The 13,193-nt window shown below is 36.6% G+C and overlaps 1 protein-coding gene and 1 pseudogene across 1 annotated transcript; both read left to right on the top strand.

Moving 5' to 3' along the window:
• The first annotated feature begins 420 nt into the window (after nucleotides 1-420).
• LOC145637873 (lysine histidine transporter-like 8) lies at nucleotides 421-5,851 on the top strand. The gene is made up of 5 exons (XM_081688883.1): nucleotides 421-1,018; nucleotides 2,709-2,842; nucleotides 3,004-3,431; nucleotides 3,687-3,818; nucleotides 4,665-5,851. Exons 1-5 carry the CDS (start codon nucleotides 618-620, stop codon nucleotides 5,148-5,150), a joined length of 1,581 nt encoding a protein of 526 aa, XP_081545009.1. The 5' UTR covers nucleotides 421-617; the 3' UTR covers nucleotides 5,151-5,851.
• A 357-nt stretch (nucleotides 5,852-6,208) lies between these two features.
• Nucleotides 6,209-6,877, top strand: LOC145640254 (dof zinc finger protein DOF3.4 pseudogene; annotated as a pseudogene).
• Nucleotides 6,878-13,193: the final 6,316 nt, after the last annotated feature.

The raw sequence follows: 13,193 nt of genomic DNA, 5'->3' as shown, positions 1-13,193 counted from the left end.
CATCCCCGAACTACCAGTCATGGTTCCACACCTATTGGAGTTGACGATCTCCTGGATCGTTAAGGGGTGTAACCTTCACCTCGTGAACGGTTTACAAGTTCCTAAAACTTGTTGGCGACTCTTTTGCTCTATCTTCTTTCCCTTTGGACGCTACCGTACTTTAGTGTATGATCACAGTAGGGTTCAAGATAGGGATAATGCTTGAAATATTCCCTACAGGCACCCTAATTTTCGGAACGGTTACGAACGGCTCCTAGATACACTCGTGAAAAGAAACGGTAACAAATGGGTGAAAGACTAAAAACTAGTATTAATAATATGGAGTACAAGATATTTAAACAAAAAAATTTATGCATGTATTAATAAGCGTGAAATATTCAACATTAAAAAGAAAACGAACAAAGTATCTGCTGTTCAGTCACAGCTCCTCCTACCCTTGCATCGAATCCCTTTAATTTTATCTCGTACACAACACTTTTTCATTGTTTCCCACTACACTCTCTCTCCACTCCCACACTCCCCTATACCATACCACTCCCCCCTTCCCTTTATAGAAAACCAAACTCAAACAAACTCTACTACTTCAAAATACAATACCAAATACATTACACAAACTAATGGATGAAAGGCTAGAAACTGAGCTTATTTCAATCCCCGCAACACCGCGGGCAACATCAACACCAGAGATACTAACACCCACCGGACAACGCTCTCCGAGGCCACCAACTGCGGGTGGTGCGGCGGCGAAAGAGTCCAAGTCTGCAGCATGGACACCCACTTCATTTATTTCACCAAGGTTTTTAAGTCCTATTGGAACACCCATGAAAAGGGTGTTGGTTAATATGAAAGGTTATTTAGAAGAAGTTGGTCATTTAACTAAGCTTAACCCACAAGATGCTTGGCTTCCGATTACTGAGTCTAGAAATGGTAATGCTCATTACGCTGCGTTTCATAACCTTAATGCTGGTGTTGGGTTTCAAGCTCTTGTTCTTCCTGTTGCCTTCTCTTTTCTTGGATGGTAATTTCTTTCTCTCTCCTTTTAACTCTTTTTTTTTTTTTTTTAAATTTTAATTCTTACTTTTGAGTTTGGAATTTTGTGGGTGTTTTATTATTAATTTGGGTGCTTAATTGTTTGTCATTTACTCCCTCAGACAATTGTATTCATGGACAGACAATTGTAGTCTAGGGACAGTGTAATTTGAACTAGTAATGCTAGAATATTGATTTGCCTGAATTTGGTGCATGAAATAAATTACTGGTAATATCTGATTTTTGAAAGTTAATTTCCCTGAAATAATTGTAGATTCCAATTTATTGCAAGAATTTTTACAGTGGCACACTTGTACAAATGGTAACATAAAGGGTACTTGTATATCTGAGACTCTGAAGGACCACATGTATTGATTCTTACCTCTCTAACAAAGTAAGAGTCTAACTATTTGTTGGTCAAATATCAATCATGTGATTATTTGGTTGTACAAACAAGTAATACACCTTTGTTGCAACCAAAAATTAATGAGGGTATTAAAATATACTGTAAATACTCATTTAAATTCCTTCATCAAATTTAAGTTTCCGGTTTTTGTTGCTAATAAGCTCTAATCATGGAGTATAATTAAGCATGCTTAATCTAATTAAAGTGAACAAGAAGTGGGGATGTTCTTTATACTTTTTGGATGAAATTAATCTATATATTTCTTTTAATGGTAGAAAAAAGAAGAATAAGAAGAAAGATGATGTTTGGATTAACAAAATGATTAAGTTATATCACACCCAGCTTTTGCTTTCTGCATACCTCCCATGATTTTTGACTTGCTGTTGCCAATTACCGGGACCAGTAATGATTTTGTTTCAATGTTGCTATTTGAATGAGGGGACCATTTAGGTTCACATTCTCAATTTCTGGTCAAAATATAAACTTTATTATTTTTTTTTTTTTTCTGTTTTTGTTTTTGTTTATGCCAAATTATGATATTGTTCTATTTAGTGATAACAATGATGTGCTTTTAACACCTTTGCAAATTTGTCTGACTTTGGTACAAATTGTAAACCTTTTTACTTTTTCACTTTTCCTTAGTAATCCTTAAAATAGTACTACATATTTGGCATGGATTCTTAAGATATCATTAGCTTCGAACACCTTGAATAGTGCAATTGCAATGACTGTTAATAGTGTAGTTCATTTGAAACTGTATGCAATGATTTGTACAGAATAATGATTTAGGCTCTCTTTTCCTTTGCTAAAAAAAACACAAGTAAGCTGTGGAAAACCGAAAACATAACCTTATTCAGTTATTCTATGCCTTGACTTTACAAATGAAGGTTTTTATTTGAAATTGGTAGTGAAAACGTAACATTATATGTATGTTGTCTGTATCTCAATACCACCTTACGAAGCATGGACTCAGATTTATCCCAGAAATAGCCGGTTTGGATGATATGGTTGCCTACTTGTAAATGCCAGCAGAAACCTTATAGTACAAACGGTTGATGTTATTGCAATTACATGAACATCTTAAATACGTAAATTTTATCTAAAATGATCTCTGAATTTTATTGCTTACATGCACCTTTTTGTCCATTTAAGCTAATTACATTGTAACAAAAGTATTACATTGCCTCACAATTTGATGTGACCAAAATATATTTTCTTATAGTTGAAAGTAAGAAAGATATCTGTCTCAATGCTTCAAATCAATGTATTGCAGGGGTTGGGGTATATTTGCATTGACCATAGCCTACTTTTGGCAACTCTACACGCTGTGGATTCTTGTTCAGCTACATGAAGCCGTGCCTGGGAAAAGATATAACAGATACGTTGAACTGGCAGAAGCTGCATTTGGTATGCTTTCGTACATTTTGTGCAGTCACCTCTTATTGAAAATGGAAAACGAATTCTGGTCCTAATCAGTATAATTTCTAGCATTCTTCATTTCATATTGACGACTGTCAGACTTCAATAGCTTCTCAGCTAATTACCTCAAATCATTCTTTGTTATGTAGGGAAAAAGCTTGGTGTATGGCTTGCACTCTTTCCAACTGTATATTTGTCTGCTGGAACTGCAACTGCTCTGATACTGGTCGGAGGGGAGACAATGAAACTTTTTTTCGAAATAGTTTGTGGACCACTTTGCTCATCAAATCCTCTGACTACAGTTGAATGGTACCTGGTTTTCACTTCATTGTGCATCGTTCTATCTCAGCTTCCAAATCTAAATTCAATAGCTGGACTCTCACTTGTTGGGGCAGTCACTGCTATCACCTATTCTACCATGGTTTGGGTGCTTTCCGTAAGTCAACGTAGGCCACCACAAATCTCGTATGAGCCAGTCTCATTTCCATCAGCAACAGCTTCCTTGTTTTCAGTTCTCAATGCTCTTGGAATAATAGCCTTTGCATTCAGGGGCCACAATTTAGTCTTGGAGATCCAGGTATGGAATTCTTCAGCTTTAAAACAGTGATGTCATAATATTGTTTTCTGTCTCTAATGTATCCCATTTCGTAGCTCTTGTACTTGGAAAAAAGATTTTTAAATTGACAGCAGCAGACTATAGCATGATCACTTAAAGCATGTGAAATCAAAAGTTGCAAAGAAAATCTTGTGCAGTAGTTAGAATGTATCTATAACTTTGTGAACTTGATTTTGATGATTTTGTACATTTAAGCTCATGACATGGCTGTTTCAGGCTACAATGCCATCAACGTTTAAGCATCCAGCTCATGTACCAATGTGGAAGGGAGCTAAAGTTGCGTATTTTTTCATTGCCATGTGCCTCTTTCCCATAGCAATTGGAGGATATTGGGCGTACGGGAACCTTGTAAGTCTGGCTTCTACATATCTAATAACTTTGTGTATCTATATGTATATAATTATTATTCAGATCACCTAAAGGAAAACATAACTATGATCAGGGATTCATGGTGAATAAAAATCATGCTCTCTAATAATTTGAATAAGATCACGCAACAAATGGAATCTTATATTAGAAATTGCACTTTCCTTTGTTATATTAGGACTTGAGAGAGTCAATACTCAATATCAATTTATAGGGTGGATTTGGTTAAGATAATCTGTGGAAGTTCTTGAACGCTACCATAATTTACATATAAACTAGATTGTCTTTCAAGCAGAATTAGAATATTGTTTGCATTAACTGCACTCTAGATTAGAACTAGCTGCTCAAATGTTTTAAAATTCATCTTCCACAATCTGTGTCAGCATGCTATGGCCTGCACTTTGCTACTGAGAAATTAAGTCGGCATCGAAAGACATCACTGCCTTTCTGATCAAAGATACTTACATGATTGTACCCATAATGCATGACCTTGCTCTTGCATGATTGTACCCATAACGCAGGACCTTCCCTGCTGTTTGGTAAAACTATGCTTCCTGTTTCTATTTGATATTCATGTGAATACTTCATCTCATGAGAATACCTACTTACTTTCTCATAGACCTGATATTCATACATTATATCATGTCTTTTGACCACTTAATAACAAAAGCTGGAGTTGAAAATTATGTCAGATCTAGACAGATTCACATAATAATATGATTGAAAATTTATCCTGATGATCTATTGATTAATTGATTATATGATCTTATCGCTTTCATTCATGATGTTCTGTCAAAAATATGAATTAAGTGCATTTCCCTCTTACAGATGCCTTCAGGGGGGATGCTCACTGCTATATATGCATTCCATAGTCATGACATTGCTCGAGGACTACTAGCAATGACTTTCCTTTTGGTCGTATTCAGTTGCTTGAGCAGCTTCCAGATATACTCCATGCCTGTTTTTGACAGCTTCGAAGCCAGCTATACAAGCAGGACTAATCGCCCATGCTCAGTATGGGTTAGGTCCAGTTTCAGAGTTTTCTACGGATTTGTCAATCTCCTTATAGGCGTGGCATTCCCCTTCCTATCAAGTCTTGCTGGCTTGTTGGGAGGGCTCACTCTTCCTGTCACATTTGCTTACCCTTGCTTCATGTGGGTGCTCCTTAAGCAGCCACCGAAACACAGTTGCAGTTGGTATTTGAACTGGATCCTAGGATGGATTGGAATTGCTTTCAGCCTTGCGTTTTCAATTGGAGGAATTTGGAGCATTGTTACTAGTGGACTCAAGTTAAAGTTCTTTAAGCCAAACTAATAGTAGGACTTACCAACTGCTATATTTGTATGTGCGCCACAAGGGCGAAGACCACGCTGTTTTGCTTCTTGATTATTTGTGTAATATGTAAATTTTGAGGATGCTTTTGATTTATTTTTGCTTTTATATAAGTAAGGTTTTTTCACATTATGTTTCACGATTGTTTTCTACGCTCTCTAGTATTCCAGTTATTAATCCAATTATTCCTCGAATGGATTTATTGAATTTGATCCCTAAACCACAAGGATATGAGGTGGAGAGCAATATCATTACTCATGTGCTCCATTACCTTAAACTCAACAAAGACTGTAAGGTGTTTTTAATACCATTTGTTGACTTGGTATGAAGTGTGTTGTACTTAAAGAATTTTTTTTTTTTTTTTTTTTTTTTTTTTTTTTTAAAAAAAAACACTTATACATGGTGACTAGATGAATTGTGGAATTTGTATATTATATTTTGTAGGTAGTAGATTAACCTTATCATGGTTAATTCGAGACGAATGTAATACAATTTAAATTTTCTATCCAAAATAACTTTGGTTAAAAAAAAAGTATAGCAAAATTAAGGATATTTTTGAACATTATCACCAGGCTAATTAAGAACTAGGAAATTATAATATTCATCAATAATCTTTTTATTTTATTTTATTTATTTATTTTTTTTTTCTTGAGGAGAGCAACAAACGCTAATGTTTGAATTCCCATCACCTAAAACAAGAGTATTACATAGTTATAATAAAACCATACTAGGAGATAGGAATCTAGGATGCATGAATCATGATGATATTTAACCGCAACACTACCAATCGAACACACTAACAAACCAACATTATTTAAAAAGTGCAATTTTGATTGGATGCTGTTAATCCAATAGAGTACAATAATAAACAAAACATCCACTCCAATTCACACTAACATTCCAAAAACCGTATCATTCCCTTCTTCACACTTTGTCCCCCAAACCCCATAACAAAACCCTCCTCCCTAAGCAACTCACTCATTCCCTCACACACCCCTCTTCTCTCACCCTCTCTTCCCCCAAAAACACATCTACAAACAATGAACGCCGAGGTGGAAGGCTGCGGTGTCGAACCACGGCACGAGCCAGAAAATCTACCATGCCCACGTTGCGACTCAACCAACACAAAATTCTGTTACTACAATAACTACAACTTATCTCAACCTCGCTACTTTTGCAAGTCTTGCCGCCGCTTTTGGACTCGCGGTGGTACTCTCCGCAATGTCCCTGTTGGCGGCGGCACTCGTAAGAAGTCCAAGCGTTCTCGCTCCTCCTCCTCGTCTTCCTCCTCCGCCACCTCATTTCCACTCTCTTCCGCGCCCGCGGGTATCAAAACGGCGGAAATGATTTCGCAGCTACGGAACAATGATGACTTGGAATTGGACTTGAATGATGAAACGAGTTTCACTTCTTTACTCACTACCACTGCCACCACTACTAATAATAATGCTAATCATGTAAATGGTGGAATGTTTACGGGATTGCCCGGGTACGGGCTCGAGCTCGGGTTTGATATTGGGTCATCTGGATTTGCTGATATCGGGTTCGGGTTTGGAGGATCCATGACTATGAGTGATGAGACTCATGTTATGGGTCAGAATGACGGTACCAACACGTGGCAGTTTGTTAATGGAGATGGAATGGACGGTTCCGATTGCTTTGGTTGGTCTGACCTGACAATATCAACGTCTGGTAAAGGTTTAGAGTGAAAGTTTTTTTTTACTGTGTCTTTTACCTTCCCTAGGATGATAAACTTTTTTACCCTCGAAATGTGTTATTTCGGTTTCCAATTGGTAGTTTTATTGGGGTGTGATGAGCATAAGATATCTTTGTAGAGGATGTTCCCTAAAATTGGGTCAATGAGTGTATGGTTTAGTGTTTAGAGAGTGGATAATGCTTGTTTTTGTGGATAATAGTATCCTAATATTTCTCAATCTTCATTACTTTAACTACGATTTTAAACGGTAATTACGTGAATAAAACGAATCATATGATCGAACAATCACTTGTGTATCGAAGCATAAATTAGATAAGATCGTCATGCTTCTCGAAATCTTTTATGATCATGAGAATCTACATATATAGCTACAATGTCTACATTATGCTGAATACAAAGTTTCATATGTGGTTAGGATTACTTGGTTAGAGGTTACTTACTCAGTCAGACATTACTCACTCGGTTATAGGTTACTCAGTCAGTCAGGGTTTACTTGGTTAAGGGTTACTCGGTCAGAAGTTACTCAGTTGGTCAGAGGTTATTTAGTTAGTCAGGAGTTGCTTGATCAGTGGTTATTCGATCGGTCATGAGTTACCTAATCAGGATTGCCACACAATGTGGTCAATCGCATAAAAATATATTGTAAGCAAAATTATGGGTTTACGACAACCACAAAAAAATTAATTGTTTCAATAAATTTTAGTAATCACAATAGAATAAACGTCCTATTAAAACAATAGTTTCTATTACCTCAGGTATGGTGGTTTATAAGAATAGGAGTCCAATATATGCAATAAATTTGTCATTCTATAAAAATGTTAAAATTTAGGAAATTTTGTCAAATAACTCCTTTTAAGTGTGTTTTGTTGTGAGAAAACACCTTATAAAATATTTTTGTGAAAACACACCTAATACCAGAAATTATTTGTGAAATAACACCTTAAGGCAGTTTCCGACATGTTGACTTGGTTTTACGGTGTTGACTACCACGTGGGAGTCACGTGCACCAACTTACCCCCTCCCTTCTAATTTTTTACCCTTTCTTTCCCTTTAACTTTATTTTCTCTCTCCTCTCAATTTCTTCCCCAATTAACCCCCTGCTCTTCCACCCAAACTCCATTATTGTTCCCCTTTGAAGAAGATGAACTCCAAATTTGAGCTCCAATTTCTGCAAATATACTCAATTGGCATAATTACGAGGCAACTATGTAAGTAGCATTAATTAAAGGCTTATTCCATTAATTTTGTTGATTTTGCGAATCATCGTAAGTTAGGGTTTTAAATTGAAATTAGGGTTTTTTATTTGGGGGTCAATTAATCTTAGCAATGTTCTATAGGATGGAGGTAGTAGTAATGTCGAGGCTTCCTTTTTTTACCCATGGCAGACACAAAGAAAAGGACAGAGAAATTTAGACAAATACTCAAACATAAATTGAGTAACAAATGAGAGGAGAGATAAATTTTTACACTTACCCAATTCCTTGGCCGGATTTAAACCACGAATTGAAGCAGTCAATTTGTCACTACCATGGCCTAGCAACTTCCAGAAGCTTTTAATGGTGATGTGAGCAGCAACAAAGAGAGAAGCAATTGAGAGGAGAGAGAAAGAAATTGAGAGGAGAGAGAAAATAGAGTTGGAGGGAAAGAAAGGGTAAAAAATTAGAAGGGAGGGGGGTAAATCGGCGCAGGTGACTCACACGTGGTGGTCAACGCCGTGAAACCAAGTCAACATGTCTGAAACTACCCTTAGGTGTTATTTTACAAATAATTTCTGGTATTAGGTGTGTTTTCACAAAAAAAAATTTATAAGGTGTTTTCTGACAACAAATCACACTTAAAAGGTGTTATCTGACAAAATTTCCTAAAATTTAAGCAATAAAGAATTTTGTTGATACACATCTCCTTGTATGTGTAAATAATTTGTCAAGAACTGTAGTTGATGTGCTAATTAAACTTCTGCAAAACAAACTATTAAGGAAGACAAGATTTATAATAACCGAATCCATTGCCATTTTTATACCTATGTAGACCTTAATAATTCTATCTTTTAACCCGTAAATAACTTTCATAAAATGTAAGAGAAATACTGACGTACTACCACCATGTGTTCTAACGTTAAGGCAAAATCACAATTTAGCAACATTAAATTTAACTAAAATAAAATAAGAAAAAAAAATTAGAAAATAACACCACAAATTTCTCAAATATTGGATTATAATACCACAAAATCTCAAACTTTTATTGTAACAAAAAAAAAAAAAAAAAAGGATTTCACCACCACGTAACGGATTTTTGATGGAATCCGTTAGTGGAGCTCACCCTAGACACGTATCACTCAACGAATTGTTAAAATTTCTTTATTTTTTTTTAAAACCTAACCCAACTGTAGGGAATATTTCAAGCATTACCCCAAACTTGAACCCCACTGTGATCATACACTAAAGCTCGCCTCTTGCCTTGTTTCATTTGCTTTATCATCACTCGCTATTCTTGCTAGCTGGAGGCATGGGAAGCTTGTCATTATCGATCAAATGTTGGATAGCCTCCTTTAGCTTCCAATAGCTCTCAATAGTATGACCCCTACCTTGATGATATTTGCAATGTGCATCTAGATTCCAACTAGGCAATCTCTTTTCAGGTGCGGGATCTTGAATAGGTCCAATGGGAGTAATGAGTCCCTTAGCATGGAGTCGATCGAAGGCAGTATCGTAGCTCATCCCAATGGGGGTGAAGTCTTTCTTTAGTTGCCTCTTAGATCCTTGGTTATCCATGGCTAAAACTTCACTGAGATCCAAGGTACTAACATTGTTACTAGAGTGGGCGTTTTCGGAAGAAGGAGGATTGTCGTTCTTCTTTCCTTTCCAGCCACTGTGATTACTATTGTTAGTAGCTTTTTGCTTTGCGAGGTCATCTTCGATCTCGATGCCTATGTCATTGACAGGGTAAATTCGTATCCCCTAATAAAAAATAAATACCTAAGTCCTCTAACTAAAGTAGATAGGGAAGTAGGGTCGAACTTCACAGGGAAACAAGTCTTTTACTCCTAATTAATTAATATAATCTAAATTATCTAAGTAACCAATATTTTTAGGAATAAAGTCTATACTAAAAAGAATAAGTTTAGGGAGAAAAACAATAATAAGAAGGCCTAGGGTATAGGTTCACCAATAATTAATATTCCGGGATAAAACATAATAACTAATAATCAACATTGCACAAATAACATGATCAACAGGCTCTCGCAATTTATTAATCATCACAGATCTAACAGGCTCTCGCAATTTACTAGATCTAAGTTCCTATTAAAAATAGCCTTTAATATTAAATTAACATCTGCTCGATTCATCAATTCAATATTGCTAAACATTCAAAATCAAATTACATCTGCTCGATTCATAATCTAATTGCAAAGAATTAAAACAATTCAATAAGAAATTATCATGCAATACCAATAATAACAAATTATCCCTTCATATTAATTATGGATCCCCATAAACCCTAGAATGAAACTACTCAGACATAATCATAACTAAACTAATCAAATAAATAAAACAAAACATAATCAAATAAGTAAATGAAATAGCTGAAATTAAAGGAGAAGAAATTGTTACCAAAGGAAATTAGAATTAATGGAAGTAATTAAGAACAAGAGTTCAGAGAGAATTTAAGAGAGAGAAATATACTAAGTAGAGAGAGAAAATCTAAAAAAGAAGGTGAAATAAAATTACGTACATAATTCGTACTTAAACATTCCTCAAAACAAAAATTAAACTAAACTAATCAGGTCTGATAAAAACACGCGCCAGATCGGGCTAGAGACCGCCCGATCGAGCGCGCCTTTTTCTTCGTGCCCCTACTCAGCAGCGCCGCCCGATCGAGCTAGATGCTCGCACGATCGGGCGCGCCTTAGGCCACGCATCAGCACCATGCATGCCGCGCCCGATCGTGCTAATCCTTACCCGATCGGGCCCTTGCTTCACTTCGAGGCTCGGACTTCGATTGGGCTTGATTCCTTGGCCCAATCCGGATTTTCTCTTCGGGTCTTGAATACTCGGTCCAAGTACCTCGGTATCCCGATTACCGAGCCCTTAATCACCGGCTCGATGACTCTAACCGGCCTTGGGCTTCAAAGATGGTCGTGCTCTTCTAATTTTCGTAGTCGCTCCATGAAAAACCCGAGAAAATGCTCCAAAGGTGCAATTTCCTACAAAACTCAACAAAGACTACGAAAACACTAGAAAACACCAATTAGCAATAAAAGTGGCTCGAAAGAGCCAAAAACACTACTAATTAAGACCAAGGGACGGGGATAAATTACTATATAAAATGGACATATCAAACTCCCCCAAGCCAAACCTTTGCTTGTCCCTAAGCAAAGAGCTCATCAATGAACATATAAAACATGCCTCACCCCAATAATCAAATCAAGCACAAACGATTCAAGACAAATCTAATGAACATGCTTCAACATCAATCAATCTTATTCATCTAATCACCCTTCCTCCCCAACAATTGTCAAATAGAGCAAACCATAAGAGCATATAGAATTCAAGACTAGTGCTCACACACTCAACTCTCATTTATGTGGCGGGGTAAAAGATGTACTCGATCGCTCTCCAACCAACCCCTTTAATTGTGAACAATGCCCACCCATCTCACACTCTCGTGTGTTTAAAACAATGAACGCTCAACCTACTAGTCGACTCGAAATATGTCAAGTCATAACTTGCATTGATAAACAACACTTTCACATTCACACAACACTTTCACATTCACACAACTCTATGCACAAGGTCGGAAGGTCTTTAAAGCTTGTAATGTAAGGCTAGGGTAAAGGGTAGGATAAATTTGGGAGTATGTGAGAGAAAAGCTATGCATTAAGGGAGCCAAATCCTAACAAACCCATGATAAAAAATAAATGATGATCATACATCTCCAACAACATAACTAACTCCAACAAGAACCACCAAATATAACTCCAATCAACATAAACAAACCCATTACTTACAAAATTCACTCATAAAAATATGATAATGTAGAACTTGAGTGAAATACAAAATTTGAACTCATTCTCCTTTTTTTCTAACTTGAATTTTTTTCTTTTTCTTTTGAATTTTTTTTTTCATCCTTCAAATAGAACATTTGAGCATTAAAAATTTTTCCTTTTGCTCTTTTTTTTCTTTTTAACTCATATTGGAAATTTCAACTTTGAAACACAACATATCAATATTTTCCAATCAAAAATCAAAGAACAATCACTCTTCTTTTATTCCCACATTGTGTAAATAATGTGCACACCACAACTCCCTCACCTCACCAACTAATAGCTTCCCCAAGCCAAGCTTGGGACTAGTAACCAATGGGGCTCATATAGGTTTGTAATGTGGCTAAATAAACAATAAAAGGGCACAAGCAACAACATGGGTAGCAAGAAGGGAACAAATGTATCTAAATACTCTGAAGGCTACCTAAAAGAATGAATGCCTTCGTCCTCCTCATGTGCATAATAATAAGTCATGAAACACTACTCATAGTTTCTAATTAATACTCAAATTCATTGACATACCAGGAACTATCACACATTCCTAACCAAATCAACTAGTCAAGCACTATATTCACAAATAGTTGGCAAAATTGACGCATGTTTAGGAATCCAGACAATTAAACTTCAAATCATGACCAACAAATCCACAATGCTCATTATCAATAACCAAGAATCAAAACAAATTTTCTCAAATAAGGGGCACAGGGAAGCATGATTTACAATTCATTGGAACGTATTTTTGGATTTTTTTATTTTTTAATTTTTTTTGTATTTTTCTCATAAAGGAAAGCAATAAAATCTACACTAGGAAAGCAAATAAAAACTATACTAGAAAGCAAATAAAAAGAGAAAAGGAAGAGAATTACCAAGCGAAAGATTACCCCCCCAAGCCAAATCAAGCAATGCCCTCATTGACTTGGGAGTGTAGCCTACTTCTCATCCTCATCCATCCTCGAATAGCCCCCTCCATGGCTAGAACCGGCTCCTCCATGGCTCGAACCACCACATCCATAACCCGAACCACCTGCAAAGTAGTTAGGATCTACATTCCCCCCAAGCCCACCAAAAGGAACATCGGTCCCATAACCATGGACCGATGAGTAGTCCACATAGGTACCGTAGGCACTTGGGTCCGTGTATCCTCCTTGCGGATATTGGAACCAATCGGGAACAAGTGAATCGGGGGGAATAGCCCCCCGACGTGCATAATCATCGTACATGGGGTATAGACCCCTCCCGAGATTCCTCTCCACATACCCCACCC

Source organism: Chenopodium album, chromosome 7 (assembly GCF_948465745.1).
Source record: "Chenopodium album chromosome 7, dcCheAlbu1.1, whole genome shotgun sequence".
NCBI lineage: Eukaryota > Viridiplantae > Streptophyta > Magnoliopsida > Caryophyllales > Amaranthaceae > Chenopodium > Chenopodium album.
The sequence above is the reverse complement of the archived record's forward strand: the minus strand, read 5'-3'. Positions and strand labels throughout refer to the sequence as shown.